Genomic DNA, 17,575 nt, shown 5'->3' with positions numbered 1-17,575 from the left:
ATCACAGGCACTGACATTTTACAACTCTGCAAACCAAAACTGAGAACACGAACACCTTTCTACTCTCTTGCAATTCCACACACTGCACACATTCAGTGACCCATATCAGCCCATTTCTACCAAACACTTGAAAGATGCTAAAATTAAACAGAAGACACAGATTGAACATATACAGTGACACAGAGAGAAGAGGCAGGGCATTCGGCTTGAGAAGCTCGTCCTTCTGTGTGCCGTGGGATATTGAGAAAACATGTACATTATTATTGCAATGTACAACGCAGGGTGAAGCATAAGCCTTGACTCTGGGGTTTGTGTCAGGAGGAGGAATAATCCAGTGGATGTGTGCATTTCCAATGTGGATGTGTGTATTTCAGGGTATCTCCAGTAGTTGCCAGCCTCAGCGGAGCTTCGTAGGGATTCGCAGTAAAACCCGGAGTGGACGTTTGACTTTCTCTTCTTGTAGTTGCGAACTGTAGTTCCTCTGTGGATTGAACTCTGGGACTGTGGGACGTGTCTTGAAAAGCACTGGCAAAGACAGCACATTGTTATCTTGTTTGGTTTAAAAAAAAAAACACAAATAATACGGTACGATGCCTCTCTTTCAAACACTTCCCGTGACAACCTCTGATTGTGCTGACGGGCATTTCGGCCTCTGTCGGCACCAGCGTGCCATCTGAGGGATCAGTCTGTAATTATGTTGAAAGAGAGTGGTCACGGTGTGTCAGTCAGTATGAGGCTGTTGTTCTAATTGGTAGAGAAGAAGGTTTCTCTCAGTGGCTGCACTGGAATCCATAAAGACCCAACCTTAAACAAGGGCAGCCAATGTTAGCCTTCTGACATACCGAAGTAAAGCTCATCCTGAGGGAGGCACTGAAGGAAAAGTGTCTAAACTAGGAAGGGTTCATCCTCTGTGTAACAGGAATGTACTCAGCAGATTTCTGCCCAATAGATTTGGTACATTTGATTATATCTTGTGCCTCTTTTGTAAATTTAGCTTGATGGTGGCACTAGACAAGAGGTCATGGTGGTGACAGAAACCATCAGGGAGCAGATTCTGCTGTGATATTCACCCAGCAGACAGATATTGTGTCAAGGTGTTGCTGTTCACGTACTTTCTGGCTTTCATCTTTTCAGCCTCTTGTCTCCAGCAGCTTGTCATTAGATTGCTGTGTGATTATCTCAATTCAAAGTGCTCATTGTCCCTCAGTGACACTGTCAATTGGTAGAAGAGTGAGGTTCCTTTCTATGATCCTCCACTTGTTTATTGCTGCTGCTAAGAAGGGAAAGCCCACACTCATCCTTCATTATTCTTCTCTCTGTCCTCACAGTGTGTCACCAGTGAATAAATTTCCTGCCTTTCGCTGCCGTCAGATGAGGCGACTGAGCCATAAGACAGAGGGAAAGCAAGGGAGAGACAGAGAGGGGGGGAGGTGAAATATATTCTCAAGTGACACAGACTGAGGACAGACTGGAGCTGAAGGCCAGACCGGCACTTTGTCTTTCAGGGAGAGCCTGGATTTATCGCCCGTTGTGTCTGCACTGATAAACCGTGGCGACACAGTTATTTCCATTCTTGTTTTGCTGAGAAACAATTACATGGCATTAGTTCCTCTGGGAGTACACAGAATTGTCTGAGGGTAATCTCGTGCCCCGCTGAGGTGTGGCTCATGTCATTTTTTAAATCTCAACATTTAATTTTGCCGAGGGAAGGACCGCTGTAGCTTAGTCATAAATGAACTACTGAGAAGGATGTTTTCAGCCTGTAGCTTGGAGTCGTATCTACATTTCACCAACAGGAACATGTGAACAACAGAAGCATTCCTTCTCTAGATTCCACTGTACACAATAGTTTCTACTTATCATAAAAACAAAGGCAGATTTTGTACAGCACATATACCGAAAACTCTTATGTGGCAACGACCTTATAAGTGTTAGTCTGTTTGGCACTTCTATAAAATTGGTTCAAATCAGTGGAGTCGAGGCCGAGACTTTTGCTTTGAGTCAAGCTCCACAAACGCAGGATCCTACAGTTCCCATAACTCCATCTCCAAACCCAAGCTGAGATACCCTGGTGATGCCGCTAATTTCCACTAGAGTCTGGCTTCAGAAAAATCCCACATTGTCCCGAGGTTTTGAAAAGTTCCAAGCTTTTCTCTGAAAACATAAATAATTGAACACACCTCAGTGGTGAGATGGATTTGTGGTTGTTTTACTGGTTGGGTGTGTTTTTGCCCGACTGACAGGTGTTTCAGTTAGTCATGGTGGTGGTTCATCACTTGCTTATGCAATTACAGCTCCACCCAAGCTTTGGGCATTTGGTACTGTTCTTTTTTAGTTTACCATTGGCAAAAGTTGTGGATGGTATCTGGTACCTGGACTTTCAACTGTGTTGATGCTCATACAGTGATCTTGGGGTGAGTAAACCCCACCTACTCATGATGATTATAGGTATAGCTATTTAGTGGGCCTTAAGCTAGGAATATTTTGTCAACGTGTATTTATAACATCTAGAATTAACTTTCTGGTTCAGCTGACGAGTTTGATCATCCTTTGTTGGATCTCTCTCATGTGACTCCCACAGTATTGCTGAAGCAAAAGACTAAATCACTGTAGTAACCTGTAAAGGAACCCGTTGGTGTCCATGTTTTCTCTGTTCCATGGCTCTATTTTTACTTACTGTTAGATTTTGAATGAGGTTTTCTTACTTCTGGAGTCTGGAAATTTCACTGTCATTTTGCTTACTGACATCCCGCTTATACTGTGCATTGCTGTAACTGTATTTGCAGCTGAATCCTTTGTTTTTTTTGCTTGTTAAGTAGAAAGTCGGGACTTGCAGCTTTCTACAGCTCTCTGGAATGCAGTAGCACTTCTTATATAAAGAGGACTGTGGGAGATGATTTATAGGTAGGCTGCGCAGTAAAGGATAGAGCTGAATGCTTTGATAGCATCCAACATGTGGAAGACAGGTGAAGATTCTTACTTCTGGCTGCTCAGGCAGACAGAGATCGTTCGGCTCGACGATCAAGCCAGCATTCAGTCGCCAGCACTCTGTCCTCCCACCAGTCTCCATTAAGATCAACAGGGCGATGTTGACAGCGCAGCCATGCCTCCACGTCTCCCCTTCTGTCCGGTCAGCCTCCCTGATAGGAGGCGTTATTCCTTCTGACCAAGAAAGAGACACATTGTTTGTGTGAGTCATCCAGAGACCAAGCTGCTGTGTGAGGCTATAAAAAAGGTCCCTGTCTCTCAGACCAGAGTGCCCATCAGTGGAAGGATGTCATCTGTAGAGAAAGCAGTGTGAAGTGAAAACCTTGAAGAGAGTGATGAATTCCATTCTGTTTGGTGTGCTGTGCGGCCGAGTGCTTTTCTGTCGGCCCGTTCCTCTTCCAGACAGCATGTCTCATCTTATTGATCCACCAGTCCAGCTTCTAGTTTATAAGTTGAATTCATTCATCTCTTTTAGCCTGTTTGTGTTTTTATTTGTGCTGCCCATTATCATCTTTCATTTATCATTGTTGATGCAATCTTCCATTGTTGCACTTTACACACCCTCAACCTGCTGTCAGGTTGTAAAGTCATTCTGTTTTTTTATGCCATTGTTGGTTGAACTATGCTAGAATTCTGTGATCAAACCAACGGCTTTAATTTAAACCAGGCTGATTTTCTTTCTCTTGGCATCCACAGACTATAGATAATGGGCTGTGTGCAATGCAAGGATAAGGAGGCAACCAAACTCACAGATGACCGAGACACCAGCATCTCCCAGGGAGCAGGATACCGCTATGGGGCGGACCCCACGCCGCAGCACTACCCCAACTTCGGGGTCACCGCCATCCCCAATTACAACAACTTCCACGCCCCCGTCGGACAGGGCATGACCGTCTTCGGAGGGGTCAGCACTTCCTCTCACACTGGAACCCTTAGGACTCGTGGAGGGACAGGTAAGGGAAGAGTAAACACCACACCAGCATCAAACTGAAGCAAAGTGAAATCAAAGCTGCGGCTAATTAGCGATCTAGACCACAAACTGACGTTAGTGGTGCACTTTTCTTCGGTGAACATTTGATTGGCTGCATTGACATTAGATATTCGCCTACAAAGATGGATACCGAACAATATTCCACTGAATTAATGCACAACTAGGGGGCGCCATCAAGTTCTCCCTTTTGGTCTGTGATGTCTCTCAAAGGGAAGCGATTCACAGAGCAGCTTTGTGTGCTGGAGCTGTTTCATTTCAGCTGGACTTTAAATATTTGATTGATAAATGGTAAACAGAGTTGTGAGGAATGATAATGAGGGTTATGAAACCAAGGCTGTTTTTAATAAATAGGAGTTCTGCCTTCAGCACATCATTTGTTTTAATCAGACACTCACATAGTTGCCAATATAAATGTATTAAAAATTTAACAGTAAATTGATCAATTCTGTTATATAAAGATCAACTCTCATTTCATGATTTCTGTATGAACTCTGCAGTCACATCAGTGTCAGTCATCTTTCTCTCAAGAGATTAAACATAACACAAACTTTGTCTAATCCAGATATAATCACATACAGCCTCTGAAGCTCTAATACATTTGGAAATGATGGAAAGCGAAAGAAGACATACACGCTAATCGTAAAGCATAATACAGTGCATACAGCATTAACCGTAGTGCAGACTAATCCAGCTCCGCTGCAGAGTTGCTGTTCAGGATTGCTCATGTACTAGAGATCCATCATCTCCATATGTTGTTTTTGGGCATTTGCTGAAACAACTGATGAGTTTTTCCTTAGGAGGATATTTACAACACTCATATTCTGTGTTATAGTTTCTCACTGACCCACAAACATGACATGTAACTATCAGGTAAATATCAAAGTCCAAAAAGGTTTATTCCAGTAAACACGCAAGGGTCAAAATACCAAAAGGTCAACGAGAGAAAGGCAGACCTAACTGACAGGGATCCGGCAGGGGTCAGCAAGCTGGAAAGCTTAGTGAAGTGCAAAAGACTGTCTGGCAACGGACTAACGGAACGGGCAGTATGTATGGGGCTGGATCTAATCCAAGGGAATGGCAAGCAGGTGTGTGATTGGGTGAAGCAGGCCAGGTAAGGGAAAGGGGTTACTGGAGACCAGGAGGGAGTGGAAGACAAAGGTATACCTCTTTAAAAGGAAATGAGCCTGTATATGCGGGTTTTTGAAATGCAGGTAAACCCACTAAACATAGGCCGTTGGCTCCTCTCCCATTGCCAGTAGATGAGCTTGCCTCTCTGTTCCTTTGTTTTTTCTGCTGTGTCACATTTGACGTCACAAACACTCCAGAAAACAGAGAACAGTAGAAAGGAGCCGGACAGCAATAATAAGGTGGTTACTTTTTTTATGCCTCCTCGCCAACGACAGTGCAACCTCATATGAATGTGATATCTCAGGAACGCGTTGAGGGAATTTCTCAAGGATGAACTGATTAGAGTTTGCTGGTCAAAGGTCACTGTGACCTCACACAACATGTTTTGGGCCATAATACAATAATATTTATTCTAATTAGGACAGAATTTCATAGAAATGTTTAATAGGATAAAATAATGATGACATTTTATATCCAAAAGGTCACAGTCTGGACTGTCTGGACTGATATGGATGTAAACCGCAAACGTCCAACCGCACAGCAGTAATTCTACCGGATGGAAATGGAGTCTAACGAGTTGACAGTTCCGTCTGATGTCAGGCAACATTTATGCACCAACATCCAGAACTGTCATCATCATAGCACCGCAAAAGAGGCGAAAACTGACGTGTCCAACCAGCTGTCATGTTTCCATCACTGCGGATCGGAGCTTGAGCCACTAAAAACGCATGACTCCTGCCGAGCCATTTGTCCTGGGAATGAATGCCCATTAAACCCTTTCCCACTGAAGACAAAAGCCAGATGTTAGTGGGTGTTAGTGAATTTTTTTTGTCCAGAGTGAAAGAAGCAAACAGGAACAGCAAATGAGTCCATTCATTCATACATTCACCCATGAATGTATGAATACTGAGGGATCAGTAGTCTTCCTGTCACATCATTTAGGATAGTATCATGGTGTTGTAGAATTCTGAGAACTTTAAAACAAAGAGAATAAGCTTTTTGTCTCCTTGTATCACAGGTTGTTCAAAGGTTATGTCACGGACAGCTGTGATCTCATTAGCTGCACATTGAAAGGTCAACACCAAATAAAGTCGAAGTTTACACTGATTGAACTTTGAGCCCTGTAATGAGGCATAAAATCTAAACTGAGTGCAACACCCAAGGCAATGCTCTCTCAAGATTTGGGACATTCACTCTCTCAATTGGACAATGAGTTACAGCGACATGGAGCAGCTCTGCCACTGATCATGTGTAGAGATCCTTATACAATGTGTACACAGGCTGTGTAGCAAAAGCAGCATGTTAACAGGAGCAGCAGCTTCAGTCTCCTGTCACTGTCTACCCAGGATGCATTCAAGCGCAGCATCACTCATGTTCTAACGCACATTCAATCCAGGTATGTGTGTAAAAGCTAAAGAATAAAAGGTCGTGATTATGTGCCTATAGCATGACTGAAACCTGAGACATTCTGCAGCCATGTTGATTAAAACAGGAGTGACGGACAACTGAAAAATGGGGCTGAGACAGCAGTAGATAAGCCTTGACAACCTTGATGTGCCTTGCTTTAAGTAAGTTGTACACCCTGTTTTAAGATTTTTTAAATCGAAAATGTTCAGTCAATAATGGAGCACACTCTCAGACTGGTGTTGCTGTTCATGGTGTTGCACTGAATACTTGAAATTTGACAAAAGGAGTTTTATGAGAAATGAAAACAGGGAGCTTGATAGAGAAGTAGTTCACCCAGTGAGGTGCGCTTGAGCATAGCGCCCAGCAGATTAGACTGTGGGTGTAATGTATGTGACTGATACACACGAAGCATTGCACTGGAACTACAGTGAGCAGCTCCTGGGTCAAAAATTACAAAGAATCAAAGCCATCAGTCAAACCATTCGATATCAAGAGACTGCAAAAGCTTGGAGAGACAAACTCTCGCGAAGAACACGGAAGAGGAGATAATTAATCTGAAGGATATTTCTTGGCGCAATGTACCTGTATTGCTTGTCATATGAGGGAAAGTATCTGCAACACATATTGGAGTGTGAAGGTTGTTTCTTTTTACTTCATTCCCACACATTTACAGCATTGGATGCGCTCAGTTAAAGCTCCCGGCCGCCCACATACATACACCTCCGTATGCAAATCGCAAAGGGATTCTTTGTGTAGTGATAGACTTCCTATGGCATCCCAGAGTCGCAGCAATCCTCACCTCACAGCCCCTGCTGCAGCTCCACCGCTGACCCCAACCCAGCCCTGTCAAGAACGTCCGGCTGGCATTAGCGCAGGGCTTTGTGTGCCGGGCTCATTGTTTAGGTAGGGAATATTCCTACTCAGGATATCCTTTATGTTTGACTGAGCCCAGGCTGCTCTGCAGAGGAACTCAGCATTTCCACTCAACTTAGCAGGAGTCCTCTCCCTCAAAGTGCGGATTATTTTCTACGCTGTATAATCCAAATCCACACAGTGGCAGAGGAGCAGAGAGGGGTTTAGCTTTTTAATTTTGTCATGGTGGGGAAATTTGGACATAAGCTGCCCCTCCCTCTCAACCTCTGTTATAACACAGCTGCCTGGCTTGTTTGCCTAACAGCCGCAATCGCCCCACTCAGTCGCACTGCAGAGGAACCCAAATTGCAGTTGGCATCAGACATCTTATTGATTAACAGTTGATCTTTTGCTGATGTCATGTCCCCACATGGAAATTCACAGCTAGTCCTATGGCCTTATGTAACTAATTGAGTAGGATCCCAGCAGACAACTCTAAAATGAATCAATAAATCAGTTTATACCGAGTGCCCACCTCTGCTGACCTAATGGAACATTTGAACAGTGAAAACCACAGCCGTGATGCATTCAGGGCCTTGTTATGTTCCGAAGACTAGAAAGTGTTTCAATCAAACACTCTCTTTTTAACAGCCTGCTCTGCCTTCCCTCTGTTTGTTATCACATGAATAGCAGCAGGTCCTCTCTATCTGCAATCCCATCAGCGAGAGCCTCACATAGCCCCTTCCTATCGACACTGTTCCCCACAAAGCCTCAGCCCGCTGAGAGCGTCTGGAGTGAAATGACTTGAATAAATGTGATCAAGAGAGTTTAAGTGGACTTTAAAGAAGTACCCATTCAGCTTCCATTTGTCAAACACTCAGAGGCATGAAACAGCGTAACAGCCACAGTCACCGCAAGTCTGAACAAAACACTCTGAGAGCTGATTTTGTCTTATCTCCACTTTCGTGTGCTCTGTCATGAGACAGGACAAATCAAAAAAACCTGAGATAGTGAGACAGATAGAGAGCCATACCTCGAAAAGGTTCATGTTTATTACATTGTTTTGACCTTCATCCCTATTGGGAATCATCACATTGCACTCGCTAAGTTAATTGCTGAGATCTAGGAAAGCAACAGCATTATTAAAATGAAGTCTACTTGTGAAAGAAGCTAGATTAGTGAAACGTATTTGAAGGTAAAAACAAGGTGAACAGTCAGAGTCATACCGAAACTATCTGTGTACAGTTTTCCTGAGCTGTGAGGATTTATTTACAGTATGGGAACATTCACTTTCAATTTGACCTCTTTCGATTTTTCAGATAAACTGTGGGATGAGACAGTTCTTTCCTGACCTTGGATATAGTAGTTTGACAAAATAATATTAACTCAAGATCTACTAACTTGCTTCTTCCAGAGCTTTTAACAACATCTAATGGTCTGTGTGCAGTCCTCATCTCTGAAGAAATAAACTGGTACTTCTTTAAAATCCCTACATCTCCACGTTGTAGTTTCTTTAAACAGCGTTTCCATGTTTTTGCTGTACGTGGCAAATAACCCAATACCTTTCATCAAATGATTATTAGTCATTCTCATAAAACCTGAGTGTGTTCTTAAACTCCAGAAAACTCAGACTGTACGAAAGTCAGTAGAGAAATGTACAAATTCATTCTAGAAATGATGGCGTTAATGGATGAATCCATTCATTCTGATACTGTGTGTGTTGTGGTAGCAATTAGACATTACTGCACTATTTTGAAGATACAGGCTTAAATAGCTTATGTTTCTCAGTCTGTTGACTTGATTTCTTAGTTGTAGTGGTTTCTGATTGTTTCGCACCATCATGTTGCCAAAATTGAAAATATGTGAGTTCAGTAAATGATAAGATGGCGGTCAGCGATAATCTAAATCTAAGCTTCAAAAGGCCTCCTTGATGAGAAACCTAGCGTGGGCACCCCGGTGGCTTAGGTGCTAAATATGAACCACAACGTCCTTGGTTGGTTCCAGACAGACATGTCTGTCTACTGGTCTTGAGGGTTGATAATCAGCATGGTTGCTATGAAGGTGTTTTCCAAGAGCATGGGTTAATGGGTGTTGAATATGGCGCTACTATTAGACTGTAAGAGTCTTTGTAGGGGTAGGGTTAGTATTAGTCCCCTGCTAGCAAGCATAGGCCTCACTGTCTGCTAATGAGACACTGGCATCCTATTCAGTGCACAGATTCCAGTGCTGTGTTTGATTATGATGTCTGTATAGTGAAGTGTTGATGCACTGATGTACTTCTACTGACATGCATTCAGATGAATTACATAACATCAATACTGTAGTTTCACACTTCCAGTTTGTACAACTTTCCACAGGAACTCTCTTGCTGTTGGGTGAAAATCATTTCAGTTTTCTCTTATCACTAGAGAGGCCAACGGCATGAGGGAGGTTGTGGATATGAGCTTCATGGAAGTCGTGCAAAAACCTGAGATTACACTGAGAATTTTGGACATGAACAGTGTGTAAAAAAAAAACATCTTTCACTCCCTTTCTCCTCTATTTCTACCATCAGTAGTGTTGTTGTGAGATAATGCTGGACTGGCTGGAAAGGTTTTTCAGGTCACTGATCTTTATCTAGAGAGGTTTTAGTCCATTTGATGGAAGTCAAACTGGACAGAGGCAACCCAGATCCCAGTTTCTGTCACCATACTGTTGAATGTCCAAAGCAGTTCACTGCTGTCCTGCAAGGCTGGATTACTGTGATCATGCAGTTCAGGTGGTGGATCTCCTTCAGACAAGCAGATAAACACTTGCATGAAAGAGCAATGTTGAACCTTTCTAAAGCCACTGAAACTGGATTTAGCTGATGCTCTTATGAAGAGAAGCACTGACAGTTGTTAGACAGTGAATTCAATCACAGATAGACTTCTCAAAGCACTATAACCTCGTCACCCCGATTAAAAGTAAACAAGAATGAATGATCCATCCAGTGTAATTTTACGGTCTGTGTTAATATATATACATAGATCTGGATGAACTGGTCTAGTTTGGCCTCAGGATTCCAAACCTGTGAGCTGATTTCTTTGCTGAATGTTTTGTCTCCAAACCACGGTCTGTTTTGTTTTATTTAGCAGCCATTTACCATTTGATATTTATGTTCTACCAAACACACCTAAAAGGGCACTTCAACAGTTTGAATTTTTCTCCACTTCACACTTTCATTTGTATTATTAACCTCCTGCTGTGATCTGTTAACACATCCTTCAATGAGCCTAAATTCCTTCATCACGTTTGCCACAAGCAGGCAATAAGTAGGAATGTAAGGGTGAGAAAATATTCCTGTGAGAGAGGTGCTACTGGGAGATATTCAAATGAGAGCTACTATTCTTTCTTACTGCTGTGATGAGGGCAGAATTAGGAGGATTAGTGGAGGGAGATGTGGGAGAGGGGATAAGACACAGCAGGGAGAAGGTGACTTTAGGTACTTTATGAAAAGAATTTGGATTCTCCAAAGGTTGTTCTGCCATTATGGAGCCGATTCTACTACAGGAAAGCTGTAGTGGCAAAGAATTAGGGAGAGCAAAGGTTAACAATACTACAAGATAAAGGAGTTTAGTGTGCTTGAATTGAACTAGTTGGTAAGTCATGCCGTCTGACCACATCTAAAGACAGAAGTGTTCATAGCTGTTCTGAATGACCAAGCTAAAAGCCTGCTGTGCTCGCCTCCCCCTGGCTGCATCTCACTGCTCCCCTCATCTCTCTTGAATTCTGTGTCTTTAGTGGGCCTTTGCAGGCTTGAATTGCATTGAACTGTACAAATGGACACTCCTCAGAGGCTTTCGTGGTGCTGAATTGTATCTGTGAAGAATGAAAAAATGGAGTTTGAGAGAGAGATTGAAATTCTGCCGACTGCAACACCTTCACGAACGTGGCCAGCCACTGAATGAAGTGGGAATAATTTGTGCTTTCCATTTCAAAAGCCACAAAAACTGTCACATGCAGCCCCCCCGCCCCCCCCCCCCCAAGTCTAACCTCTAAATGTGGAGGGAGAAGGGACGCTGGTAGATGACCCAGCAAGTACTTTGTGGAAAGCATACTGGCACATTTACGCTAACGATTCTGTGAAGCTCTACATACAATGGCCACAGTGTTTTATTCTAAATGCCCATTGTAAAAAACTACTTTTTTTCCAGCATACCATAATCTTAACATGTTTGCAATGAAAATGCAAACATGCTGATATTTAGCATGCAATTTTTACAATGTTCACCATCTTGGTTTTGCATGTTAGCACGTGAGTATTAGCACTAAATTTAAGTACAGCTGAGGCTGAACAGTACTCAACAGTAACTGTTGAGACATTTCAGTCACAAATGGCAAACCTTATGGTGGCACTGGTGGAAGTGAGAGGATGAACACAGTCATTAGGATTCATCCCCTGGGACCATGAATATCTGAACCAAATTATGTGTCAATCTGTCAAGTAGATGTTCAGATATTTCACTGGACAACTGAAGAATTTGATATGCCTTTGGCACCAAATAAAACATTTGGGGCTCACCAAAGTTGTTGTGATTTATCCTTTGACGACCATGAATGTTTGTACAAAATGTAATTGTAATCCATGGAACAGCTGTCAGTATTTCAGTCTGGACTAACCACCAGCGCTGCTCTATAATGATAAGAATACTAAGAATAAAAACTCCAACAGAATAAGTCTCTATTGCAGAAACACAACCAGTTCTAAAATAGAGTGCTCAAGTTTCATTACTGGGAAAAACTATCAAAATGTCCTTTGCTTCCTGGGGGGTCTGTTTCCATTCTATTCGCATCACCTGTAAAATGTGATTACCCATTAAATTCAACGTGACTGACTATTTACTCAGTGTACTGCAGCTACTACTGCATCCTCAGTTAAACACGACTCTGAGCTTCATTTTCTCTTGCGAATCTGCCGAGTGCTGACTCTGTGTTTTTATCCCCCCTGCAGGAGTCACCCTCTTTGTGGCACTTTATGACTACGAGGCACGGACAGAAGACGACCTCAGCTTCAGGAAAGGAGAAAGGTTCCAGATTATCAACAGCACGTAAGTCGCTACAGCTGCTTATCAGACTGCCTGCACTTGGGAGGAATGCAAGCTTCCTATTTTATCACTGTCTTAAAGGGGATGGCGCTGCTGGGAGGAGAGCAGACAGGGCGTTGAATTTCAGCTGAGGTAAAAGTGGCAGCTTGTACATGGAAAAAAGTGTTTTGGTTTCATAATCTGGAGCAGGCTAGAGCTTAAAATAAGTCTGCTTTGCTTCAGTTTGTGGAAGTATAAAGTTCTGAAAAACATTTTTCAGTTGTTAGCACCGACGTGGCGCCCTAACATTTCAACTGAATTTTTGAGATGTAAAAACAGGCTTAAATGCAATCAAAGGAAGGCCAGAATTGGCAGCATCTTTGTACCGGGTACAATATTTAAGAGTGCAAAGCATTTCAAATGAGGTAAAAGTGGTGGCTTGAACGTGCAATTTGACAATCAACAGTAAACACAGTTTATTTAAGGTTTACACAGGGTGGAGCCGGGTCTCCAGCCAGCAGTGATGAGTGTGGTGTTCCTTCAAGATTTCCCTCTGAGCTTGGACAGGAAGTACCCTGTTACACCCACAGCGCTGCTGGCTAGCCTTTCTTGCAGTCAGCAGAACTGCAGACGACCTGTGTGTGCGTGCGTGTCTGTGTGTGTTTGTGTGTGGATGGAAGGAGAGGCGTGATCATTTGCCAACTCTTAAACCATCCTGGCCTCAGCTTGCGGATGGTTTTCATTTTCTTTCTGTCTACATGAGGCCTGCTGGAGTGACCCTCAGCTGCCTCTGTTTGGGTTTCTGCAGTGGTGCAGCGACATTTGAGGAGTCTGCTGGTCCTCTGCTCTGACCCTGCTCTCCTTTAGGCTTCAGGGACAGCAGGTTCGCTGTGACTCCATTGTTTCATTAAGCTGATTGCCTGTATGTAGCCGTCACTACACGGCTAGGTCTTTGATTTCTGTGGCAACAGGTGAACACGCAGCCGGTGGAATGATACGGCGTTACAAAGCAGCCCTATCATGAGAATGGATTCTGGATAACTACCGAGGTTTAGTTTCACAATGAAATCAGTTTTTTGTCTTTTTGGTTCTTCAAATGAAACTAAACTGAAACTATGGGAATGCTATTTCATCGTTCATGCATCATACTTCATCATCCTTTCCATTAGAATGGTATTACGGCTGGATGTTGCCACTGACCTTCTGAACTGATGAAGTTTTTTAGCTTAACTGTTAATTTTGATCTTGTATAATTTATGTTTTTCCTGACCATTGTCCAATGCATTTTAAACAGTTTTAGATTTTTTGAGGTTCCATTCATTTCTTTCCAGTTTAAAAATCAATTAGCAGGCTTTTGGAACTCGCTTGGGATGTATCATCCTTCATCATGAACGGCAAGTCTGCATTACTGTTGATTGAGAATGCAACATAAGTACAGACTGACATAAAAAATCCTACTGTAGACTTGGTGCTTACTGTGATGGATTACACAAATATAGCAAGAGTCTACTTATTTATTTCTGTACACTAAGAGAACCAATGGATACCAACGACACAGCAGCATTCCTGGCAAAATGACAGCCTGTGAAGTAACGTAAATGTGATTTGGACTAAAGGGGTGAAACATGCAAATCACTGATACGGTCCTTGAAGATTCTGTTTGCATAAATGTGACTTACACAATTTATATTGTCAACACACATTTCCTCTGTACTCCCCATGTAAGCGACACTGCTGCTGTCTTTTGAATATAAAATTGCTTCAAGTGCAAATTATAGGCTAAACTGTAAACCAGTTTCCATGTTATCAGATTCACCATAATAGCCAGCCATGGAGAATAAAACTGTACCATTTATCAACGCTACAGTTTGCACAGAAAATAGTCACTGATGACGCAAACGCAGAGTGATAATATAATCACACATTGACAATTAAATATAGTTAAAATATAGATTCAATTATTTATTTCCCAGAAAACATGTAGCATTTAAAGTGGTGTCTGTTCTATATTGGTTCTATATATAGGCTATATGTAGCCTATGAGATGAAATCAGGGCAACAGAAGCACACAAAATGTCCCCAGTGCAAATCATACCCTTGGATAAGTGTTAGTTCTAATATTAGTCGTGGTAGTTAATGCAACACTTGTGCTTGTAGAAGTGGCTTTATTGATGCTTTCCTGTACTTTCACTCAGAAATACAGCATCTCACGTATGAAATGTTAATGCTTATGCCGTGTAAGCGTGTAAGCTGCTGATGAATTATGGAAACTCTCTACTGTACATGGCTGCCTTATCACCCCAGCCTTTGGCCCCAGCAAGGTTAGTCTTCCTCCTCACCACACCCAGCGAGCATCCTGTCCGAGCCAGCGTCTTGCACATTCCAGGACACACCTTAGTCCCTGCTGGCGCTCAGCCAGAGCAGGAAGACACCATCATTTGGAGCCTAGGCTCCCTCCTCTTCCTCCCCTCTCTCCTCCTCCTCCTCAGCAGGGGCCAGACAGAGCTGTATCTTCACCCCTTCTCCCTCTCTCCTCTCCTCTCCTCTCCACCTCCCTTCATCCACCCACGCCTCAAATATGGACTGGGCTTCTTCCAGCTAGCCACACTGACCCCTGCTGGACAAAGGCGGTAAAAGCCTAAAATCCTCGTCTGCCCCAGCCATCAGAGCTGGCAGGAAGTGACTGACAGATGCCCGAGCAGGCGGGGCTCACGTGAGGCAGCTCCACGAGAGATCCCAGCGCCGCCGCCGCATCAACTGACAGAAGGCACTGTTGTCCCTTTTTGTTTTGTGATGACATCCTCTAGGAAACAGGCCTCCATCCCTGAATGTTTATGAGGCGCTGCATTCAGCCCAGGCTTTTTATAACCCACCATGAGTCTGTTATTGTGAAGCTTCATCAGACATAATCAGGAAACAGCTCCTGTTTTTACAGAACGCTACAAGTCTACGCTGTTAGCAAATGAAATTAGTATTGTTCTCATTCCGCTGAATGCACATGCACAAACACATGGTGGTGCTGTGAATGAGTGCCTGTACTGTGTGACTCCTCTCAGTCAACACGGTCCTGTGTTTAATTATTCTCTCATCAGCAGTCACCGCGGGGAGAGAGGATTTGAATCCATTTGGAGACAGGAGGGAGGTTCTTTGTTTACTCTTGTTGTTGTTTTCTGTCTTTTTGCGGCAGAGCAGAGTTGGTTTAAGGGGTTTTGTTTCTGAAGACAAAAGAGGCAGCGGGACAGACTGGGGCCCACCCCACCCCGTCTGTTTATGTCTCTCTGGCTCCACACAAACACACATACCGACACATCTTACACCGCACAAACACATCCTCCCGCTCCTGCATACTTTTCTCTCTCAGAAGGCAGATTGCTGAGACTCCATCTTTCCCTCCTCCTCCCTCCTGAGGGATCCCTCGTGAACAAAGGGAAGCAGGCCTGTTTCTGCCTGGGATGTCGTCCCCAGGCGATCCCCCATCATGGCTTTATTCAGCATAAATGAAGGACCAGCAGCGCCTCTCCTCCCCCTTCCTTCACTCCCTTCTCTCTCTCTGTCTGTGTTTAGCATCCCTCTCACACACACACAAACACACACAAGCACACATACCCACAGACGCTCCCTCCTGGTGTGTTAGGGGTGTGATAGAAACAAGCCACCGGGTGGTACAGCATGTCAGAGGGACATTGTCAGAGTATGAGCACGGGGGAAGGAAATGTACATGTGAGATTGTGCATTCATGTGAAAGCATTGGTAATTATGGTAAACCGCTACTGCTAGCTGTCCCTTAAGGCAGCTAGATATCGATGTGTGTGAAGAAGAGAGTGAGGGATTGAAGGGAGAAGGAGAGAAGAAGAGGGGAAGGGAAATGGTGGAGAAGTACAGATGAATGAAGGGGAGAGTGTCTGTAGGAGTGTGATAAAACATAAATGGATGTTAGTAACAAGCTAGAAAACGCCACGCTCAGCTTGTTTACTGCCTTATCCACTTCTGCTTTAGTTAAAGGATGCTATTATCTATTTTTTTCTACAAATCACATGAAAAGATCAAAACCAATAAGTGCTTTCCGATCTCTCCCAACCGTGTTTGTGGCTCTCAGCCTCAAGCCCAAAGTCGCTACTGAAGATGTTTATGTTTAAAAATGGGTGACAAATATGTTGTTTTCTTTATAAAATGTGCTTAGTGATTTCCTAAAACAGCTGTAGCAAACAGGAACAGTAAGGGCATTTCCATCCACTGTTTTCATGTGCAGTTTCAGTTTATGCATTAAAAAAAACTTCCATTCAAATTCAAAAAAAAAAGTTGAAATATCACAAGAAAAGTTTTTACGTTCGGCTGAGGTGGAAAATTAGGTGGATAGATAAATGCAAAATTCAGGTGAATGGAAAACAGATCATTACATACATAAAGCATGTGACAGAAATGCTGCTGAAGCTTCTGCTCCGTTGAAGAGAAGAACAGCAGCAGTCAGAGGAAAACCTCAGATCACTGTGGAGACTGTAACCTTCCTCAAATGAGAGCATGAAACAAACAGAAATGTCATGTTTCCACCATGTTTTCCACAATGTTTTCATTCTTTTTTAAGTTTAGCTGGAGCTCCTCTAATTATGTCATCTCTTTATGCCCTCTCCTTCTGCAGTGGTTTGATGACACCATCTCCAGACTGGAAGCGTTTGCACCACCAGCTATTTATCTGAATGCACCCAGCCTCTAATATTTTCACATAACAGCAGTGGCTGGAAATGGACATGCATTCATTTGCATTTTTGCATTCATTTCCTGCTGATTTTGTGTAAATTTGTGCTAAATTTGAGTGGGAACAAGTCAAATGAAACAGTGCGACAGTGTGGCTCGCTGATGTGTTTTTAATGGACAGCACGGCACAGAGAAGTACAATATGCCGCATATCAGGCTTAAGCCACACAGGCAGTTTTTGATTATAGTATCAATTTATTGTTGGTTTTGGTCTTTTCATGGGATTTGTTGGCGGTGAGAAAAATGAAGAAAGGAAATCATTAAAGGAAAAGTCTTTAATGACTTCAGAGAGACTCCCAACAACACAGAGCTCATGGCAGGGCAGTCAGCTGGCCTTAGGCATGGCGAGGGCAGCAGTCAGAGTGAAGAGCAAGAGCTGCTCCAGTCACATGCCTCTGAGGCTCCAGTAGAC

The 17,575-nt window shown here is 43.2% G+C and overlaps 1 protein-coding gene across 3 annotated transcripts in view; it reads left to right on the top strand.

Annotated features, from left to right (window-relative positions):
- fynb (FYN proto-oncogene, Src family tyrosine kinase b) overlaps positions 1–17,575 on the top strand; it is a 69,789-nt gene that overhangs the window by 34,462 nt on the left and 17,752 nt on the right. For all 3 annotated transcript variants that reach the window (XM_076755734.1, XM_076755733.1, XM_076755735.1), the window contains exons 3-4: positions 3,685–3,941; positions 12,339–12,435. In XM_076755734.1, coding sequence (XP_076611849.1) covers positions 3,695–3,941; positions 12,339–12,435 — 344 coding nt within the window. In that variant the 5' untranslated portion in view covers positions 3,685–3,694. The remainder of the gene's footprint in view (positions 1–3,684; positions 3,942–12,338; positions 12,436–17,575) is intronic.

The sequence above is a fragment of the Chaetodon auriga genome, chromosome 18 (assembly GCF_051107435.1).
Source record: "Chaetodon auriga isolate fChaAug3 chromosome 18, fChaAug3.hap1, whole genome shotgun sequence".
In the NCBI taxonomy this organism is placed as follows: domain Eukaryota; kingdom Metazoa; phylum Chordata; class Actinopteri; order Chaetodontiformes; family Chaetodontidae; genus Chaetodon; species Chaetodon auriga.
The sequence above is the reverse complement of the archived record's forward strand: the minus strand, read 5'-3'. Positions and strand labels throughout refer to the sequence as shown.